Source organism: Leguminivora glycinivorella, chromosome 4, assembly GCF_023078275.1.
Source record: "Leguminivora glycinivorella isolate SPB_JAAS2020 chromosome 4, LegGlyc_1.1, whole genome shotgun sequence".
NCBI classification, from domain to species: domain Eukaryota; kingdom Metazoa; phylum Arthropoda; class Insecta; order Lepidoptera; family Tortricidae; genus Leguminivora; species Leguminivora glycinivorella.
In genome coordinates, this window is record NC_062974.1 from 13,639,984 (window position 1) to 13,661,604 (window position 21,621).

A 21,621-nucleotide genomic window follows, 5' to 3' on the forward strand; every position below is an offset into this window, starting at 1 on the left:
TACATACTATTTACCATTATTTAGCTTTTATCAGCGATTCCGTATACGTGGAATGAATAATCAAAATTAAAAAATCAAAATCAAAAATGTTTATTCTGTAAATAGGCTTATGCTAGCACTTTTACATTTAGAAAGCACCTGAAAAAAAGGTGAAGGCAATTATATTTGAGCAAATTGCTTGTATCAATTAACAGGCGCAACCACAATTGTCTTACTTTCGGAGTGAAAGTGAGATAACTCTTATCCTCTTAAGGGATGATTTGAAGGTATGTTCTTCCCCGGGACTCGAACTTCTCTGTACTACGTTTTAATTTAATCAGTTCAGCGATTAAACCGTGAACATACAGACAGGCAGACAGACTTTCGCATTTATAATTTAGTTCGAGTGGATATATTAGAATCATATGAATTGGAATGTTTACTTCATTATTTTCAAGTTACAGAGTGCAGATAAATGTAAATACGAGTACACTAGGCGTAGGGGTGACACAAAAATCCCCATGGCGCATAAAAGAGCTTTTCCAACGACATCCAATTTGATAGGGTGCGTGAAATTGTTTATTCTGTTTTGCGTCGGGATTTTTTGTGTCTCTAATCTTTGCAACGTAATTAACTAATAGAGTTACGGTTCTGGCAGATAAACGTGGTCTATTTTATTAAGTTAGGTTTTTTGCAAAACTTTTTTCTAGATTTTATTATCTGCAATCTGCACGTAGTGTAGTTTTATTAGGACTATTTGCCAGCAAGGGATTTGTAATGAATGTATTTGTATTATTAAATAACTTGCTGTAAGACAATTTCTACTAAGTATAGTACTTATTTCATAATTTATATCCGTCTCTGAATTATGTTGCGTTCTTACATATTCTACTTTTCAACTCAAATAGTTTAATAGTTCCGCAGAAAACGTAGAACAGATGGACGGACTGACAGACGGCATCTGGAACCCTAAAAACATAGGTACTACCAAATAGTTATTTGGTACAAAGTTCTCGAAATCGTAGCAATACACGTAGAACAACTATCGCGATGTATCCCATGTCTCCGAAACCAGTTAACGCTGTGCCCAAGTTATTCGCTTCGGGAAGTCATTAGCAATTCAAATACCTAACCACCGCATGGTTACTCCCACTGAAGAGGGGATTCTCTTTCACATGACCGCTTTTGTAAATTATTTATTACTGTTTGGCCAGTTTCAAAGTCCCGCTTTGTTTCCCAGGAAATACGACGACGCAAATGGAAATAACTCTTAGGACCCATTTCGCCTTAATTCACCTTTCTCATATCTTGTATATGCGGTGAAACGGTATTTTTTTCGGAAAAACAAAGATAAAATTTCATATTCATAATTATATTAATGTTTAGACATAGACATAGACATAGACATTTTATTAATAATATTATAAATATTACACGTTCATCAATAAAATTATTTAACAGCAATTAAATTAAGATTATTACAATTTCAGTCTAGTTACTCATTTATAGGTATTAATTAATAAAAACGAATAATAAATCATTCTTCAAAATTTATTAAAAGGAAATTCTTCAAAATATAAAGAATATTTCGGTCTGAAATTCTGAATATTGCAGATGTCGATGTTTAAAAATTTACATTTTGTGCTTGTAGAAGCATCATGTAAAATAGAGTTCCAATTTTTAATTAAGCGGAATTACAGTTGTTTTATTTTATAGTAGCACATACTCGTACAAAGTTTATTGCTACTTTGTCAGCTTCATTAGTTAATTTCCTATATGATACCTAGTAGGTACCTACCCACTTGAGACTTAGTCTACGGGGTTTACTTACATTGGGTGTTGGGCAAACTGCACACGAAAACTTCCCAGTCAAACGACGTCGTCAAAATTAATCAAGTAGTGTACCGAGTTTTAGTAGCGTAACTAATATATTCGGAAGGAAACCTTAGCAACTTGGAAAGTCCAGTACAAAGTAGTAGTTACTATCTGAAATAGATTTCATCACTAGTGACCAAGGCTATCGGTTACACGTCTGTGACTAGTACTCAAAAACACAAGTCATGAAGAAAGTCTTCGTAAAAAAAAAAAGTTCCTTAGTTGGAAAGTGTTAGTGTCGCTTGTTTTAGTAATTGTGGGCCATTTTCTATCGTTGCCAATATACTGTGACTTTTAAAAATCCGACACAAAAGCACGACCTGAGAACTCCGCACTTGAAGCAGGTTGCCGTGAAGTGGGCTGCGCAAAAGACTTAAGTGTAGAAATCCTCTAACATGTCGTAGGACTTTTGGCGTTTGTGAAGTCGTGTTGCAGGAAGAGCGGGAAGAATTTCAATCACAGGCGCCGCAGGCTGTGCTCGCTAGACAAATTGCAGACGACGTAACGTGGCCGTATCGCACTACAGAGTACAGTCTACACGCTAGATGTTCTTGCCAATAATATTAAATTGGTCTAGTTCGCAAACACACTTCTGGAATTGGTGGCTGTAACATGGCTGCATGTAATGAAAGTTTCCATTGCTATAAAATCTATATTCGATCTCGAATCGACTAGGGGTCGACATAAAAAAATGGCCCAATCAACTTCATTCTACTAGTATATTTTATATAGGTACCACTTTGTTGTTCTGGTTTGGTTGTTGATAATTACACTATTATGACTTAGATACATACTTATATCATTTTATAATTTATTATGACCCATCAAAGGACTCGTACATTCAGATGACGTCTAATGCCATAATTTTTCATTAAACATTTCGCACAAATTCATCAAGAAATCTCAGTTGAAGAGAAATAATTTTACATACTCTTAACATGATTCAACCCAGGACCATAATCTAGGTCCTAACAAGGGTGTATCCACCTGGGTGGCTAGCCGAATGGCACAATCGCTCACGAAACGCTCACGAAACGAAGCGCTAGTAGATATCTATCTCTATCGCGCTTGTGTATTGGCGCGACAGAGCCAGCGGCGTATCGCTTTCGTTTGGCGTCGGAGAAATGCCATTCGGCTACGGGGCCAGACCCTTTTATCTTAATCTCCCGACATTAAGCGTCCTTGCATTATAGCAAACACACATACAGGTTGCGTCGCTTATTGAAGCGCGAGGCTCGCTGTTACGAGATAATTGGAGATCCGGATAAGGACAGATATTAGAGGCGGGGGTCCCGACCCCTGCCGCTTGTTATTTCCAAACAAGGAAATTGTAATAAAGTTACAGGATACGTCCGTTGCCCCATAATATTGTTAACAAAATAGAGCCCACAGGTTGTGATTGTGGCGCTCATGAATTTGAAGGTCTTCGAATAGAAATTAATTTGGCAAGCGGCTACATCCCGTCTACCCGAAGTGACAATCGTCGACGCTACGTGGCGATATAAACGCAGTCTGGCTCTATCGCGCCACTACAGAAAAACGATAGTAAGAGCTACAAGAACGATATTCGGGGTAAAAGATTGTGACGTTGGCTAGGTACAGGCGAAGTCGGCCTGAATACGGCCAGGCATGCCGACATCCCCGGTTTACGTGTTGCCCTCAAAGCTAAATCAAACGTCAATTGCACTGAAGCCTTTAATCACCCCGCAGCCTTTGATAAACTGAGCTTGTTACTGAGGTGAGCACATTTAATATATAGTGGATGTCAAAATGTACGGTACGCCCATGTATTAACTAGGTGATTAATTAGATCAAACTTGTTCAATGAACAGACATATTGTTATAGGCATTCGTGAATACGTATTGAAAGGTTCCAGCATTTCTCTTCTCTCAATAACAAATACATGTAAAGTACTTAAATTTTAAACTTTAAGCCAATAAAGTATAATCGTTTTTAACTAATTAGCACATCGTTCGATATTGATCACTTTTGTAAAGATATAATGGTCCCTCCATATTCCTTTATTAGGGGCCGATCTTTTAATGTTTGTTTATTTTCAATTCTTCACCCTTTTTCCCTATATTTTATATATTTTTAAATGTAAACAACAACTGTTGTGATGCTTTCAAACCGTAAGGGAAAATTTAGCATGTTTGAAGTTCATAACAGAAAGAGTGTCATGTTTTACCCATCGGTAAAATGTGTTATTTATGCCAACATCTAAGGCATAATAATACGTGAGGAGACAGGTACAGGTGTGTCTTTGAGCTTATTACGTTCGGGGAGTGATTTCCGTCGCGGAGCCGAGTCTGTTTCGACATCCTATCCTATCTAATAATCATGCGAGGGAATTATATAGCCAGACGTCGCGTCGACTAAAACGAGTACCTGTCTGACAAGTTAGTCTAAGCCATGCTTCAATTTGACATAGCAGTCCTTTGTGTAATTTAATTCTAGCCCCGTTCTCTGTCTACCTATCTAGCCAGATGACGAAGGTTTGCTACTAATCATTGCTTTGAAATTGTCACAATTTATGTTAATTTTGTTATGCTCGCGCAAACATAAGAACGTAACGTTCAGAAAAGGAGATACATTTTCAGTTACAAGTAAAAATATACCTAACATCAGAACAATATACACTGACAAAGCTGAATTAGGAGATTAATTTATTGTTAAATTAATTTTGACGTTAAAATATAAGGGGAGCTCTCGCTAATTGGATTAAAATTTTAGCACTCCTTGAGGCAGCCGCGGTATTGATTTTTGATTTAGCTACTCTTTCACAAATAATTTGGAATTTTCATTTAATTATGTTGTCGTTGTACATGCGAGAGATTTAGTTTTGATTTATCTTTATTATACTTAATTACGCACAAATGACATGGAATAAAACATTTTAATTAAAATGTTAAAGTTTTTTCCTAGTTTTATTTTTGAGCGAGTTCCATAGCCCGGCGAATGCGCGTTCTCACAGGGCCGGACTCTGGTCTATTGTTACGAGTCACTGGACATTTTCAATGGCCATTGTTAACGATCGCAAATTGGATAAGTTTATAACTGTACATACTTTTACGTTACGTCGTCCTTTTTGCTGTAAAACTTTCATATTGAATTTGAGTTATTTGATTAGGTCATTTGTGTTCGTCCTCTATAGATACATGAAAGTCGCAAGAATCGGTTGTTATTAAGTAGCTCTCACGGGGTAGAGTCAGCAATTTAAGGCGCCAAAAATATGCATACAAGACCGTACATACAAGCCGTAACTTTAAAGGTCATATATATATATACATAATTTTTGCACATTGACTGCCTGACCGCATTCATATCTTTTTTGCTGAGTGTATTATAACAATTTTTAGGAACGCAAACGAGTACAAGACATAAATACTTACATGCTAACTTGAATGTAATTTAGATTTTATGACAGCAACTAATTTTTATCGAGCCATAAAATCCAACCAAGGATAACAGGGTCTAAAGAAAAACTAGATTTTATAATTACATGAGTATTAACCATAGTAAGAAATTGGTATTGTTAAAGTTGGATATTTGTCTAAAAGCTAAATTTAAAATACAAACTACCAGGCACGACTTGTTGTTAGAAATTGTTTTCCACTAGTACCTCGATTTTGTAAGCGTCGACAGCCCCGTAAGGCGTGAGTCCGCCGCTGCTCTATTTGCACACGTTGTGAATGTCATTGTCACGCTGCTAATTGCCGGCTGGCGTCCTCTCCCTCCGCACCTATGTGATGCGCCAAATATGCAATTTTGAGCTTCCCTTGCCGTCGCTTTTGAAGCGAAGGCTATATTTAAATTCCAGTGACTTATTTGAAAATGCCGTTTTCAGGTACTACTGCGGGCCGATTTTTGAGTCTCACGCGTTCGAATTCAGAAAATTGTCACTGAAAATAATAAGCAAGTCACCGTTTTCAACCGGTATTTTAGTGACAAAATCCTTTATGCGAGATTCAAAAATCGCCCTCCTGGCTAGATTCTGTCAGTGTAACCTGTTCAGTTCAATCTGAAAATAGTTTGGTGGACTACCATACGAGTATACATATAGGTACCTATAACAAGAGCAAATTATTAAAACATTGATAAATTTCCTCAAAGTACGATCGATATCTATGTATGTTTACTTAGTGAATAACTTATAAGAATTAAGAATTCTTAAAATTTATATTTCTCATCTCACATATAATTATATTAAAATTATAACAAATAAAATAAGCCCTAATACAGTCAGAATACAGTCAGATTTATTGCTGAAAAATAGGTAGGTACCTAAAGCAAAAACATCTCAAAAGTAATTATAGTATTTTTATTTCGTCGAGTAAGAGTAAAGCTGTTAGAAGTGGCAGTAGGCTGGGGGAGTGGAAGAGGCCTCGGCACCGCGACTTCGAATTTTTTTTCCACGCAGTTGAGTCCGAATAGGTACGCTCCTGCTTGAGTCGCCTCAACTCAAAAGCAAACTTTACATGTTTACATCACTCTTATAATATTTAGCAAAGAGGTTTGTTTACGACTGTGGCAAGCGAGCTCTTGAAATAGAAGTGCGCGATAAGTTCGAAATGTGGAGTCGTGATATTACGCTGCAGGTTCCACAGTGCGATAAAAATATGTAGTTAGTCGAGAAATTTCCCGCACTCCAATGAGAAAACTTGTAAGGGTAAATTTTCAAAACCTGGAAACATAACCGAAAATTATTTACTGTAAAGATAAACTTTTGTTACGAAATCGAATTTAATCATGGCTGACATTGTATGTTAAGTATTTCTGTTTACATGGCTAGTCAAAGTAAGTAAAAACCGGCCAAGAGCGTGTCGGGCCACGCTCAGTGTAGGGTTCCGTAGTTTTCCGTATTTTTCTCAAAAACTACTGAACCTATCAAGTTCAAAACAATTTTCCTAGAAAGTCTTTATAAAGTTCTACTTTTGTGATTTTTTTCATATTTTTTAAACATATGGCTCAAAAGTTAGAGGGGGGGGACGCACTTTTTTTTCCTTTAGGAGCGATTATTTCCGAAAATATTAATATTATCTAAAAACGATCTTAGTAAACCCTTATTCATTTTTAAATACCTATCCAACAATATATCACACGTTGGGGTTGGGATGAAAAAAATATCAGCCCCCACTTTACATGTAGGGTGGGTACCCTAATAAAACATTTTTTTCCATTTTTTATTTTTGCACTTTGTTGGCGTGATTGATATACATATTGGTACCAAATTTCAGCTTTCTAGTGCTAACGGTTACTGAGATTATCCGCGGACGGACGGACGGACGGACGGACGGACGGACGGACGGACGGACAGACAGACATGGCGAAACTATAAGGGTTCCTAGTTGACTACGGAACCTTAAAAATTAGACAGTGACTAGTGATAAGTGACTTTCCTTATCTTTAAGGAAAAAAATTAGATATGTACCTGAGATTTCTTATCTTTAAGGAAAAGTGAGAGAATTTTTTCTTCGAGTATAAAACAGGATAAAATAAAAACCGGTCAAGAGCACATCGGACCCTACTTATTGTAGGGTTGAGTAGTCCAGTCAACTATTGTTATCATACGTGTTTAAGCTTTCCTTATTTTCCTGTAGATTTCTTGGTATGTTTTATCAAAGTTTATTTTCTTTCCTCTACTTGACGCGGGGAATAATGAATCATATCATAGTTACCACAATGCGCTTTTGGATATACTTAATTTATTAACGACTTGATGTAATAATTTTTTTACAGTATTTTCAGTTATTGTTACATTTTTTAAATAAAAAATGTTCCATATTCATCATTCTATGCGTTAGTTATCCCTAATTTTACACATCTTTTGTACTCGTGATTGAAAAGTTACGTTAGACTCATAGTAGGTACCTTCTACCTTTCATTTTAAAATAACTTTTTGTTTTGAAAATAATATTTATCGTCTAGCGCTTGGGATTAGGTTTAAAAGATAGAAGGCTTACTAAACCGTTTACTAAATAGAGCATTATCACTCAATGAATCCTATTACCTAGTATAACATTAAGAATAAAATAAACATATTCGTACATTTGTTATTATTTCCCCATAAATATAACAGCGATTTCGATTGGATATTGGCAAAGCAAATACCCTTGACAGGGGAAATGCTATAAGCAAACACGTTTTGGCGACGAGCTCGATCAAACGTTAATTGTCGATATCACATGTGAATTGTATTAACTCGTGTGCGTGTGCTTCTACGAGTAATAGAAAATCCTTTGGTCATTGAAATATATATGAAAAATAACGAAAAGTCTTAAAACAGGTGTGACCAAATGAGCTGTCACGAATAAAGCATTGTAGGTACTTAGGTAGATATTTGACTGATAAGTAATTGTAACATCAACATTTTGCACGAGTTCCTTTGCACTAGATAGGATGGTAAAAATGAGTATCGACAAGTTACGTTAAAACGCATATCTTGCCGTCTGACCTAGGGGGCCTTACGTGTAGAAACTGCTTATCTTTTAGCATACCTACGTAGGTAATAAAAAGTAGTAGGTACATTCTGTTATTCTATGGATTTATTTAGGGAATCATTATCAGAAATAACAATTAACTACAGCAGTATATATGGCGACGTGTAAAAGTGTCCCTGTGGCCTATTTGCTGAAGATTGGTAATTTTTAGCAATACATTATCTTAAGATTTTTTTTTGTTGTTTTTAACAATCAAAACTTACATAATTGCTAAAAGTTCAAACATTTAAATAAGTTTTTCTAGCTCTAATAGAATTAAAGGCTTAAAGGGAATAAGTACTACCTAAGTAAAATTTATATTTTACACAAGTCTAGAATTATTAAATTAATAATATACTCTTGCAACGTTTGCAAATATTTTTGATATTATTTATATTTGCTAGGTACAGACATAATATATTATGTTTTTGTGATACATTATGTAGGTACATTGGGCCCGTAATTCTCTAAACACACTAGTAAATCCCGTCTGAACTTAATAAATGGCGACAAGCACTCAGCATGATTACAATGAAAATATTAGAGACTAGCGGATTGTTCGGTCATTGCGCGGGCCGGATAAAAGAATTGTTCGTGAAATATGGTTCACGGTTCTTCGGTTCAAATAATACTAATTACCTTTGACCGCTGGGTTTCTTTTAGTGTTTAAATTTTAAATAAAAAAGTCCATTTGATCCTTTTCAATGATTTTTAACGTTTAGAAATAGCGTCGATAGCGTAAAACTTCACGAAAAGGTATGAAACTAGGTATATACAATTATACAGTTGTAGTAATGAGTAGTGCAGTTCTGGGACTTTCTCGATGCAATGAATGCCATTTTCCGTCTCATCACACAAATAAATAAGGTACAGCGGGACAAATCTCGACTGGGGGGTAATTGTAACTAATCCATTTTTTCCATTATTACACTACTAGCTTTTGCCCGCAGCTTCGTTTGCGTTAGAAAAAGACAAAAAGTAGCCTATGTCACTCTCCATCCCTTCAACTATCTCCACTTAAAAAATCACGTCAATTCGTCGCTCCGTTTTGCCGTGAAAGACGAATAAACAAACAGACACACTCACTTTCCCATTTATAATATTAAGTATGGAATATGGATATTAGTATGGATGATGTAGAGTTCTACATGTATACACTGAACACGCCTGCCATATAGTTATAACCGGTAGACACTCTATTTAATAATGCAAACATTGTAAAACATGAAAAAATCGACCAGTTACATTTGTACCAGTCGAGATTGACTGCCTGTGCTTTCCTGTGCCTTACCGGTGTTCGAGCCCAAGAAAGTCAGTTTGGCAGACAAAGTACACTATCCACGAACTAGGCTAGACTAAACCAGACCGATAGTCTGTTTATGTATCTGCAATCTATTATTTATAAGTTCACGGGTTCAGGGCCCGTAACATTCATGCCGATGACATCGAAAATTTGACGTCACGCTGCATTTATAGGATGATACAAAATAGTTTTATTGTAATAATTAATCATTATTCATTAATCAATTTTTATCAATTTTACAAATGACTTCAAAAGTCAAGTTATTCATACTAGTGGAATAATTAATACCTACTTGCTACGTGAAAAAAAAGGAAACAATTTGTTTTGTTTTAATAATTTATTGAAATATAGTAACAAACATAATTAATAAAATGAATGTAAAAATAAACAAATAATTTAATTTACTTTTCACGTATCATGTAAGTATTAATTATTTCACGTATGAATATATTAGTTTTGAATTCAGGATTAAAATGATTAATGAATAATGATCACGCCTAGGTACTAATTATTAAATAAAACTCTTGAACCATACTATATGCAGCGTGACGTCAAATTTATGTCATCGGCATGAAAGTTACGGGCCCTATTTATAACGTTTTAAGATAGTTACTGCAACAGAATTGTCACTCCCTGCGATGTAGAACCGCTACGACGCTACGACATGCGTAGCACGATAGCGAGTTACGATACGACTAGTAGTCGCTGTGCATATTGGCTCACTTCTGATTTCATGCAGTTATTTCTCAAAATCATCATCTCAACATCAAATCATTTGGTTCATAACGTTTAATAAGTCTATTGGTTTAACGTTGCGTGCATCATATAAAGCATAAAATCAACATAAACAAACGAATTGAAAACGATTTAGGTCTCGAACCTTTTATAAAGCCTCTAAAATGTTGGCAGTTACTTCCGCTTCACCCTGCTTAATACATTACAGCGATTACTCTAATATTCATGGCGTTTGAACGAGATTACGCCTCCAATACGCCTTTATTGCTGTGTGATTAAATTAGAAATTAAATCGCTAATTCAGTTAAACGCTAAGTACCTTTTTCAATTAGTTGCATCTGCTACATGTAACAACTTAAGTACGTACTATTTTCGTATACTACCATAATTATATAAGTAGAGATTTGGAGGACTTATATACTAATTATAAGAAAAAGTAGTTGAATGATTTATTTTTCATAATTCATCCACATCTCTTGGAATTTCATTTTTATTTAGTTCATTACGCTGTACCTAATGAAATTGTAATTTAACTACGTCTGATGATAAATTCATCTAGTGCCTACCTGATTTTATTTTTAAGGTGTAATTTTATTTTTAGAGTGAGTAATTAAATCATTGTGAAAAATGTATACAGGGGGACCATTTTGACCATTTTCCAAATTAAATCCCGAATATCGAATTTCGCCAGATCCGGACGTGTTTGAGCTCATTCTTCTCAGAATCACGAGCTGATTCGATCCCGACGATAAAAAAATGTGTCCCGAATTTTCCATAAAAAATTCGAGTTTCCAATACCTACGTCCCACTCGTAGTAAGTTCATACTAAAATCGTGACGTAAAAGGAAAAAAATAAGACACATTTTTTTATAGTCGGGATCGAATCAGCTCGTGAATCTGAGAATAATGAGCCCAAACACGTCCAGATCTGGCGAAATTCGATATTCGGGATTTAATTTGGAAAACCCCCAGGTAGTTTCAACTAACCATTATTTTTCCATGTTTTACAATTTTTACATTATTAAATAGTGTCCACTGGCCACAAATGACATGTGTGTCCAGTGGACATTTACTCAGTAGTTTAACACTAGAAAAATTGATTAAGTAGTAGAAATTGTCCGCCAATCGAAATGCCCCCTACCTATTTACCTTATACATTTACGTAATTTGCTATAGGTTTATGTTTATATCTACTGCATAATGTCTACCTGTTAAATTTTCAATTTACAACTTTGTCTTGGTCCCTGATTTTCCGGCTTCCAATTAACTAGTAATCATAGACGCCCGAGAAGCCCTTTCATTAAATACGGTTAATGATTTTTCACCCTTCCACAAATGGACACTGGAGCTGTGACGCCACAGACCACCTCAACTACTAGACGGAGCATTCAAGCCAACTCAAAGTTACCACAAGACGTCCCACTCACTTTAAGAGACGAGATTTGCTTTTATCTTTATATGAATAAACTGACACAGCAGCTTTATAGCAATCGAAAAAGTGGGACGTTTTACTAAACTCGCTCTCATAATTATGCTCTCCCGTAGTGATTTAGTATAGGATCGCAACCTCTTGATCCAGTTGTATCAACGAACAAAAACCAGCACTCGTGTAATATTTGAATATTCATAAACAACTACCCAGCTTCTGGCCGTGGCTTAGCTCGTATTAAATTCGAAAATTGCGGAATGCTCAATAAAAAAATCCACCCCTATTTTAGGAAAGTGGGGAGTTACAAAGAGACCAAAAGTAGCCTATGTCACTCTCTATCCCTTCAACTATCTCCACTTAAAAAAAAACACATCAATTCGTCCCTCCGTTTTGATGTGATAGACGAACATACACACACACATACACTTTCCCATATATAATATTACTAGCTTTTTCCCGCGGCTTCGCTCGCGTTAGAAAGAGACAAAAAGCAGCCTATGACACTCTCCATCCCATCAAATATCTACACTTAAAAAATCACGTCAATTCGTCGCTTCGTTTTGCCGTGAAAGACGGACAAACAAACAGACACACACACTTTCCCATTTATAATATTAAGTATGGATAAGTATGGTCGAGTTTTAGGGTTGGACGTAGGCTGTTATACTGATGTAATGCAGCGAGATGCTACTAAATTTAATTTCTCAAATCGTGGTATTTTATCAGTGAAATTATACATATCTCTAGTTGACCATGTAATCTTTGTGAACGCTGAACACATTCACTACCAGACAAAAAATGACACGCGACACCAGAAACCGGACGTTATTTGTTTTATAACCGCCCGCTTGTCAAAAACCCGTCCAAAGGGTTATCCGGCATATGAGCAATGTTCACGTGTGCCTACCTGGGTGGCTAGCCGAATGGCACAATCGCTCACGAAACGCTCACGAAACGAAGCGCTAGTAGATATCTATCTCTATCGCGCTTGCGTATTGGCGCGACAGAGCCAGCGGCGTATCGCTTTCGTTTGGCGTCGGAGAAATGCCATTCGGCTACGGGGCCTGGGTGGCTAGCCGAATGGCACAATCGCTCACGAAACGCTCACGAAACGAAGCGCTAGTAGATATCTATCTCTATCGCGCTTGCGTATTGGCGCGACAGAGCCAGCGGCGTATCGCTTTCGTTTGGCGTCGGAGAAATGCCATTCGGCTACGGGGCCTGGTAATCGTCGTGAGCGTTTCGTGAGCGATTGTGCCATTCGGCTAGCCACCCTGGCGAGTTCTTGGTTGCGCAAGTGGTAATAATGCGGTGTCTGTGTAGTCTGTGCTGTCTGTGTGTGACGGTCAACGTCGTGTTTTGTCTTTTGGTTTTACTGACGAATTGAGCAAGAGCGAGTTCGGTTAGTTAGGCAGAATGAACGTGAAAATTGAAGGCATTGCTTTTGGCTTTCAATTAACGGGGACAAATAAATTCAAATGAAATCTGACTATTAATAGGCGGCACATTGTTCGTTATAATTATCTGCGTAAATTAATTTGCTTAAAACGTTGACAAATATGTAGTTACTGAGACTTTTATTTGACGACTGGTCTGGCTCAGTCGGTAGTGACCCTGCCTGCTAAGCCGCGGTCCTGGGTTCAAACCCCGGTAAGGGCATTTATTTGTGTGATGAGCACAGATATTTGTTCCAGAGTCATGGATGTTTTCTATGTATATAAGTATGTATTTATCTATTTAAGTATGTATATCGTCGCTTAGCACTCATAGTACAAGCTTTGCTTAGTTTGGGGCTAAGTTGATCTGTGTAAGGTGTCCCCACTATTTATTTATTTATTTATGGATGCGGATGCAGATGCGGATTTTTCAAGTCCCACATCTGCAGATGCGGATGCGGATGCGAATGTGAGGATAGGCACTTACTCAGGCATATTAAAAACACAAAATTTGATCAAAGAAGTTATATTTATTCAAAAAAATAACCTTTCATATTTAAAAATCTTAGAAATTAAGATAAAGGTGGGCCAACGATACTAAAAAATCTCGCGATCCACGAATCACAGACGTGTAACGAGACTCGTATTGGCCAATGGTGAATTTACCGTGCACGTGGGCCGCGTCTAAGTCGTTCCTGTACCGACCTGTTCAACATCCGCATCATGCGAATGCTCCGTATTGATTTTTGCGGAGGCGGATGCGGATGCGGATTTTGAAAATGATGCGGAAGTTCCGCGCGTGCGGATGCGGATGCGAATATCCGCAACATCCCTGGTAGGTACTTCAATCATTGCTAAAGGGCTTGAACACTTGATTTGATTAGTTTCCTAGTCACAAGAGACGCAAAGTACCTACTATCAAATGTCCTGAACCAGTACGTGGTTAGTAAGACGGACTGAAGGGGTTCCGATTCCAAAACCGAGCTGGCTGAATCGAATTAGAGGTTGCAATCGGACACTGTGAGGGCCCGGGATAACAGAGAAATTGCACCAATTAGGAGGTACTCATCACGTAATAGTTACATAATATTAAGATTAGTTAGTATACAGTGTGTTACCACCACCCGGACCTTTATTAAAACCAATAATAATACTGTCATTTAGCAATCGTTTGCGCATATCAGCAAATCATAAATCAATGTAACGCGTGCACTTCTTAATTGTCATTACTCACATCGCTCATACATATGAGCTGTCAAAACCCACTTGTTGGTAACACACTGTATAGTTTACTTGCACCTATAATGCCTGCGTCTATGCTAAATTTGACGTTTGGAAAACGTTAGATACTCTTAATTGATAGGATTCTAATATACCTCAGGTTAAAATCGAAATAAATTTCACATTATGAAAGAAAATGTGACCAAGGCCTCTGGTACCTGAGGCTGGTACCTCAGGTTCTAACTAGCTCAATAGCACAGTCAATAGTGTCATTATATTTACGACTGATTGCAATTTAGCTATTAGGTTAAAAATATGCTCCTCACACGCCGACATAGGTATGAGATCGTTACCTTGGCTTGACCGGTTGGTGTTACAGGAGTCTATATGCTTATTATCAGGCGATGAAACAGAGTCACTATTGCTATAGGCCTAATATGATTGCTTTTCACCAAGTTCATTTATTACAAGTACGCTTTAAATCTTGAAATTTCGGGTGTCGCATACACCCCTGACCGTTCCTTGAAGGCGGTTCAGATCCCATTGAGTGTTAGGTATTTATGACGTGTATTGCTTCGAGCGTATTTCAATATTCTCAATGATATGAAAGGCAGGGGCGACGAATCGAACGGCCCTCATTAACGGCAATGGCGGTCGGAACGATACTACGGATACAGCGGTTTAATTAATGCCGTAGCCACCGCCCTTTGTTATACACAATTATTATCAAGTTCTGATAACGATTTAGTTACAATTAATGTCCGATGGCTGTGTCTATTCCATGTCCAATATTGATTTATTTTTGTGTGTCATATTATTATTTATTACTTTATTCTAGTAGGTCATCAACTCATCATTTTTCTTGTGCTATTTTGGTATTTTGCACTGTCTCATGGGAGTCTGGTATCCATTTCGATCATTCAGTGCCGCTGACCCGATTTATTCGTAGGCGATTTTCGCCATGTTCTTGGCTACATTCGTAGCGCGTAGCACGTGTCGGCACTGAATGCGTTAATGTCAAGAATTGGCGTATGCACTAGTTTTTCTGAAAGTGACTGCTGTTGACCTTTCAGAGTTAGTCTGGTTTCCTCAAGATGTTTTCCTACACCGAAAAGCGAATGGCAAAATACTAAGTAACCTACCATATACAGGACTGCCTAATATAACATATTTATATATTCATATTGACCAGACAAAAAACTGACTGTCATGCAAACAACGTTTCACAATAGACGGGATTTATAATGTAGAAATAAGTAAACAAAATGTTTCCAAATAGTAATGTTTATTATGGACAATCGGAACGGTTTTGAAAAAATACATATAAAACTGTAATTGGATACAAACTTTCGGGTTTAGTGGGTCTCAGTCTTGCCACATTCCCCTACCAATTGACCCTCTTACTCTACCTTCTTGTGACTTGCACATACGAATTACTTTATAACATCCAGAGTTAGGTACTGAGACATTTTTTTTGAAGATAATAGGTAAGGTCACAGGTCGAGTTCACAAACATCTTTACAACATGCCAATTAGGTAGATTTACAAACATTTACCAGTGAAGTAAGAAATATCTCGGATCACATGTAATTGGCGGCCGAGACGAAGCCGAGGTCAACAAACATGTGATCTGAGGCTTTCTTATTTATGGCATAAATGTGTACACTATTTTTCTGTTTAATCCGGGAAGCGGTAACTTTGTTTAGCGCAGCGGCCTAAAAATTGACATTTTCCGCCTGGAGGACAGAAAATTCTATTTTCACGTTTCTATGTCAATGACAATAAAGTCGTGTATACAAACATTTGGAATGTTGGTCTCAAATATTGTTTGTGAACTCGATTTCTTATCCGAGTTTTGTAGTCAATAAAGCTGGGTAGGTACTGGCTCACAAACTTCAAACCTATCTCAATGATTCGCCGATCCATTGGAATTATTTACATGTAAATCAATTACAAGAAAAAGATTACTGATAGTCACTTTATATTACGCTGGTGAACATGTTCACATTTAACACGTTCCCTCGTTATTCCAAAAATACTAATCTACATAACAACTGTACATGATTCAATTACTTGTTCAGTGAAACTGATAGTAAGTAGTAAATAATAATACCCGTCTTTTTCATGAAAAAAGTATTTTACTTATAAATAATAAAAAAAATGTGAAAGAAAATTGTTTAAAAAACCTGTTAAAGTTACAAAGTTAATTGGACAGCCTGAACAGATTAATAAATTATATAAACTGAACATTTCAAGTAATAACGTCTAGTAACCTGAAGTTAGAAGTAAGAACAAGTCTTTGGCACAGATCTTAATTGATATTTTATATAAATTGTCACAATCTTGGATGGGTATCATTGAATAGCTTAAACCTTATATAAACATAAAATAAATCTGTCTATTTGCTAAAATAAAATCCTGTACACAACACAAACAAATACTGATGTGAGCTTCATGTTTTTGAAAATATTTAACATAATGAGAATTACGATATAAACAATAATATAAAATATTGAACATACGTTAACATACATTGGAAAAACACAAGAGTATTCACAGTATTTATAGTAAGTATAAATGTAAGTCGGTTCACAGCTCGGTGCTCATTTCAGCCGTGGCCGAAGTTTTGCCGCCGGCCGGCGGCGGGCCGTCCGCGCCCGGGCCCCCGGGCGCTTCGCTCGAAGAATTCAGTTGCTCTGCAGCCTGTTTTCACGGAAAGTCGTATTACCAGAGCGAATCGACACTTTGCAGAAAATTTTTTTAATTCATGTAGGTAGAGATAATATAAAATTAGAACAGCGAATCACACGTTATGGACAATTTATTTAATCACAATCACAGGTGCATAAAAGAACAATAAAACATGAAATTAAACAAGTGTAGTAATAGGTTAGTCAAATCGGGTTAGTCTACTTTGACCACATTCTTAACCACTACCCTTCACCCGCATGCACAAAAAAACATATAAACCTCCGCAGGCAGGGAGGATTTACAAACAAACCGGGGTTGCGTGCAGCTAGGTCATTCCGCTACGTGTTGCGACACAGATGGGTCGAGGAGCCTTACTTACTGCGTGCTTTCTATGAGAGGCTTAAGGATAATGTTGAGTGTGTTGTCGTGGCGGTGTATGCGCGCGTGCGTGCGCGCGAGGTTGGCGTTGTGGTCGCGCGCCTCGCGGGACTCGCGCGGCGCGCGCGGCGCCGGCCGCGGCCCGTGCCGCCGCGCCAGCGATCCGCCGGGCTCGCCCACCAATATGTTGTTGTTGCTAGCATGTCTCTGCGTATCCCATAATCACGAGCGTCAACGACTACCGGTGCACACCATAGCTTTATACAGTACTTGTGACATAAAATTATACATGTAAGTAGGTATATCATAATTAACCCCAGATAGCAGGAGGCAATAACATCGCACTACAAGTGTAAACGCTAAATTATAAGATTCATTTAGACGGCGCGGCGCATGAAATTACACGCGATTTTTGTTACACTACGGACTTTTGAGGCTACATACTGTTCAGAACACCAATCAAATACCGCAATGCAATAAAACTGCTATACGAGTTCTCGCACCGTGTAAATGGGCCCTTACGCTATTTATCACTCGTAGTGTTCTGTTGTTTTGAAAATTGGAAGCCCCGTAGCATAGAATAGTGTATGTATATGATAATTTAATGTAAACCAAATCTAATATGCGTCAGTGAATTAGACTATTCAACTCAGGTCTACTATAAAATGCGCATATCATAGTCAAGTAAGTACACACATTATCAAACTTATGTACCTAAATGATAAAACGCCTCTATTATCCTTTCGTTATAACTTTTAAATATCGCATCGCATTAAAGATTAAAGCATTTTTTCATTTACAAATGTTACTTTTTGTTGTCAAAGCTAGAACTGAAGGATATTTAGAGTGTTTCCAAGTAATAAATGGTATTAAAACTGTAAATGGTTTGATGTCGCCAGCAGCCTGTACACGGTTAGCTTCGTCAGCGACCAAGAAACAGGAGCTGCGGATTAATCCGGCGGCCCTTGTAAGCTTCTTTGTAATTTATTGTACTTTACTGGCTTCTTTTAAATCGCCGCCGAAGCAATTAAAATAGAAACGTTTATGGCGTTTTTCATGCTGGTCGCATGCATTTAATAAATACCGCCTTTTATTTGATGTGCAAAGTAAGTTTTTTTTTTTTTTTATCCCTGTCTTCAATTAGTTATATTAAATTAGCTATTATTTTATTAAAGTCTAAAATTACCTGTGACAGATATTTTTAAAGATTGTTCTACGTACAGTCAAATGCAGAGAGGTGATCTTTCTGCAAAAGAAATCTATTCAAGGTGGACCTCTGTCCGGAACTGACTGAAAAGTGAAAGTACGTATCGTATCAATCTAGAAAATATACATATATAGGTGCCAATAAGGGAATATTATTTTCGGTAAGTGTGAAAACGTTAAATATTCTGCAAGATCTATTCTCACCCGATAATGAGATAGTGAGTGCTGAATCTTATGGCAATCACTGAGATGTAACTGAGACTTAGCAATTATCTCATTTAACCCTACCAGGTGTTATAACACCGATTCTTTTCTTTGGCTTTTTCTATTAGGTAAGTGACAATATACCAAAATATCCCGAAAAATCCGGGGGTAAGAATTTTTGCATTTAGGGTTAGGTACCGGCCGGCAGTACCTACTGGCAAAAACACTCAATAAAACAATATTTGCTCGCCAAGGGCCGCCGGATCGCGGAAGTTCGGTTAGAAAGCGAAGCGCCCACTCACGAAGAGAGAAAAACCCGTGTCCGCGGGATGGGGGTAGTAGCGGGGGAGGAGCTCGCGCGGGCGGCGCGAGGTGGCGCTGTCGCTGGCCACGGACAGCAGCGAGCGCTGGGAGCCCGTCGCCGAGCTGCGCCCGCGCGGCGCCGCCGGCGGCCGCCGCGCCACGCCCGCGCCGCCCGGCCCGTCCGGCACGCGCCACTGCCTACTCACAGGCACCGCTGACACCGGCGCGCCGCATTTCGCGCTGTCGCTCGACCTACAACCAAAATACGTAAACTCATCCATATTCCTAAAAGGGGTAGGGAGATCATAATAAATAATAAATAAATAAATAAATATTATAGGACATTCTTACACAGATTGACTGAGGCCCACGGTAAGCTCAAGAAGGCTTGGGTACTCAGACAACGATATATTTAATATATAAATACTTATATACATAGAAAACATCCATGACTCAGGAACAAATATCTGTGCTCATCACACAAATAAATGCCCTTACCGGGATTCGAACCCGGGACCGCGGCGCAGCAGGCAGGATCACTACCGACTGCGCCAGACCGGTCAAGAAATATCATGAAACTGCTCAAGCTTAATTAAGAGTATTTTGTTCGTTAACAACAGATAAACACGCCTGTTTTCCAAAAATGGGGTAGGCAGACCACATGGATATGCAATGTCATGCGATGGGCTAGAAACCTAATACTGCTCCTGAGCACACATACATAGCCGAATGGCACAAACGCTCACGAAACGAAACGCTCGGAGATATCTATCTCTATAGCTCTTGCGTATTGGCGCGACAGAGCCAGACTACCTTTCGCGGCGTTTCGGTTTCGTTTCGCGTCGCAGAAATACCATTCGGCTACGGCACCACATATCAGATCCACTCTTAACAAGAAAGGGAAAATATGAAAAATGAAATTATACAACACAATGAATGAAATGTCATAAGTGCATATGTCATCATTATGTCCCGCAGTCGACTTTTACGACACCCATGGAAGGAAACTAAAGGCGGTGGTGAAATTCCGAACACGGGGCAATCAGAAATACAACTTGTAAAAACTCAACTTCGATAAAACGGCGAATCATTACGGTTTCAAAGATTATGAAAGAACGAAGCACTTGAAATCCCTTTTCCTCAAAAGAGGGACTGAAGTCGGGATCAAGTGTCGCCACGAAAGCAAGGGTTGGGGGCGTCTATAAATAGTCATAGCACTTATGAATCCTCGAAGCTACATTTAAAATGTTTGACATGAAAATAGACATTCATAGGAAGATATTTTAACTAGTTTAATGCCTATAGATAATGTGAATGCGAGAAATATTTACACTTCGAGTATACAGTACACATACTATTTTCAGTTTCAGTTCTCAAAAAGTTTGTACAAAAATTAAGGAAAAAGGTGAATTAGTTTTGACATTTTAGTAAGTTTTATTTGGTCATTTAGGTTCTCTAGTATCTATATTTTCTTAATTATAACAATTATCCTGTATATATATCTCACGAAAGTCGATTTATATTACAGAAATGTTGGTAACAAAATAGGATCAATTAAAATTTGCTGACGTGGTTTTTTGAAAACTGCTCATTTACGAAATATTATTATGTATCGAGCACTATTCGTAAACAAACATCTCTGTTTGTAATACCTATATATTTTACAGTTTTAGATATTTACATTGATACTACGAGTATCCACGGTGTGTTAAAATACGAGTATGTATGTAGAGTTGTAGATGCATTAAGCCACCTACGAATAAATGCACAATAGTCAAAATAACGACATGAAAAAGCTGTAAATCTGCCAAATCCCCGCAACACTGAATTTCAGATGTTCAACAAGCCATTCGTTTTGCACAGTATTTAAAACGCATTGAATGACACGTGATCGGATCAGTCGATCGCATCATTTACCGCCTTTCAGCTTTCAGCGAGACTTTATTCACATTTACAAAGTACCTTTGTACAGCCAACTAATTGGAAACCCTGGACACTGTAGAACTCTTTCACAGTAAATGTCAAAGTACCTACTATGGCAAATGAAGCACAGCGTCAACGAGACAGGGTTCTAATGTGGCCTATATTCAAAATACCTGACTGTAGGTGTAGGTACTCCTATAAACTGAAACTCTTATAAACTGAAATAGATATCATACACGAAAAGAAAAACGATAAGGCCCACTGGTGGCCGAGCCGGGAATCGAACCCGGGTCTTCAGCCTTATTACGCGGCTAACGTCCTTACCACTACCACCACCCGCCCGTCAGTCTAGTGTTTATCACAATATTAGGACGTTAGCCGCGTAAGCTGAAGACCCGGGTTCGATTCCCGGCTCGGCCATCAGTGGGCCTTGTCTATTTTTCTTTCGTGTATGATAT

General features: G+C 37.8%; 1 protein-coding gene across 4 annotated transcripts in view; it reads right to left on the minus strand.

Moving 5' to 3' along the window:
* Positions 1 to 15,732: 15,732 nt before the first annotated feature.
* Positions 15,733 to 21,621, minus strand: part of LOC125225692 (band 4.1-like protein 4) — a 116,286-nt gene continuing 110,397 nt past the window's right edge. For 2 of the 4 annotated variants that reach the window (XM_048129523.1, XM_048129519.1), the window contains 3 exons: positions 19,240 to 19,492; positions 17,529 to 17,734; positions 15,733 to 17,161 (listed from right to left, as the gene is read on the minus strand). In XM_048129523.1, coding sequence (XP_047985480.1) covers positions 17,146 to 17,161; positions 17,529 to 17,734; positions 19,240 to 19,492 — 475 coding nt within the window. In that variant the 3' untranslated portion in view covers positions 15,733 to 17,145. The remainder of the gene's footprint in view (positions 17,162 to 17,528; positions 17,735 to 19,239; positions 19,493 to 21,621) is intronic. The other 2 variants (XM_048129524.1, XM_048129522.1) reach the window with 2 other exon arrangements.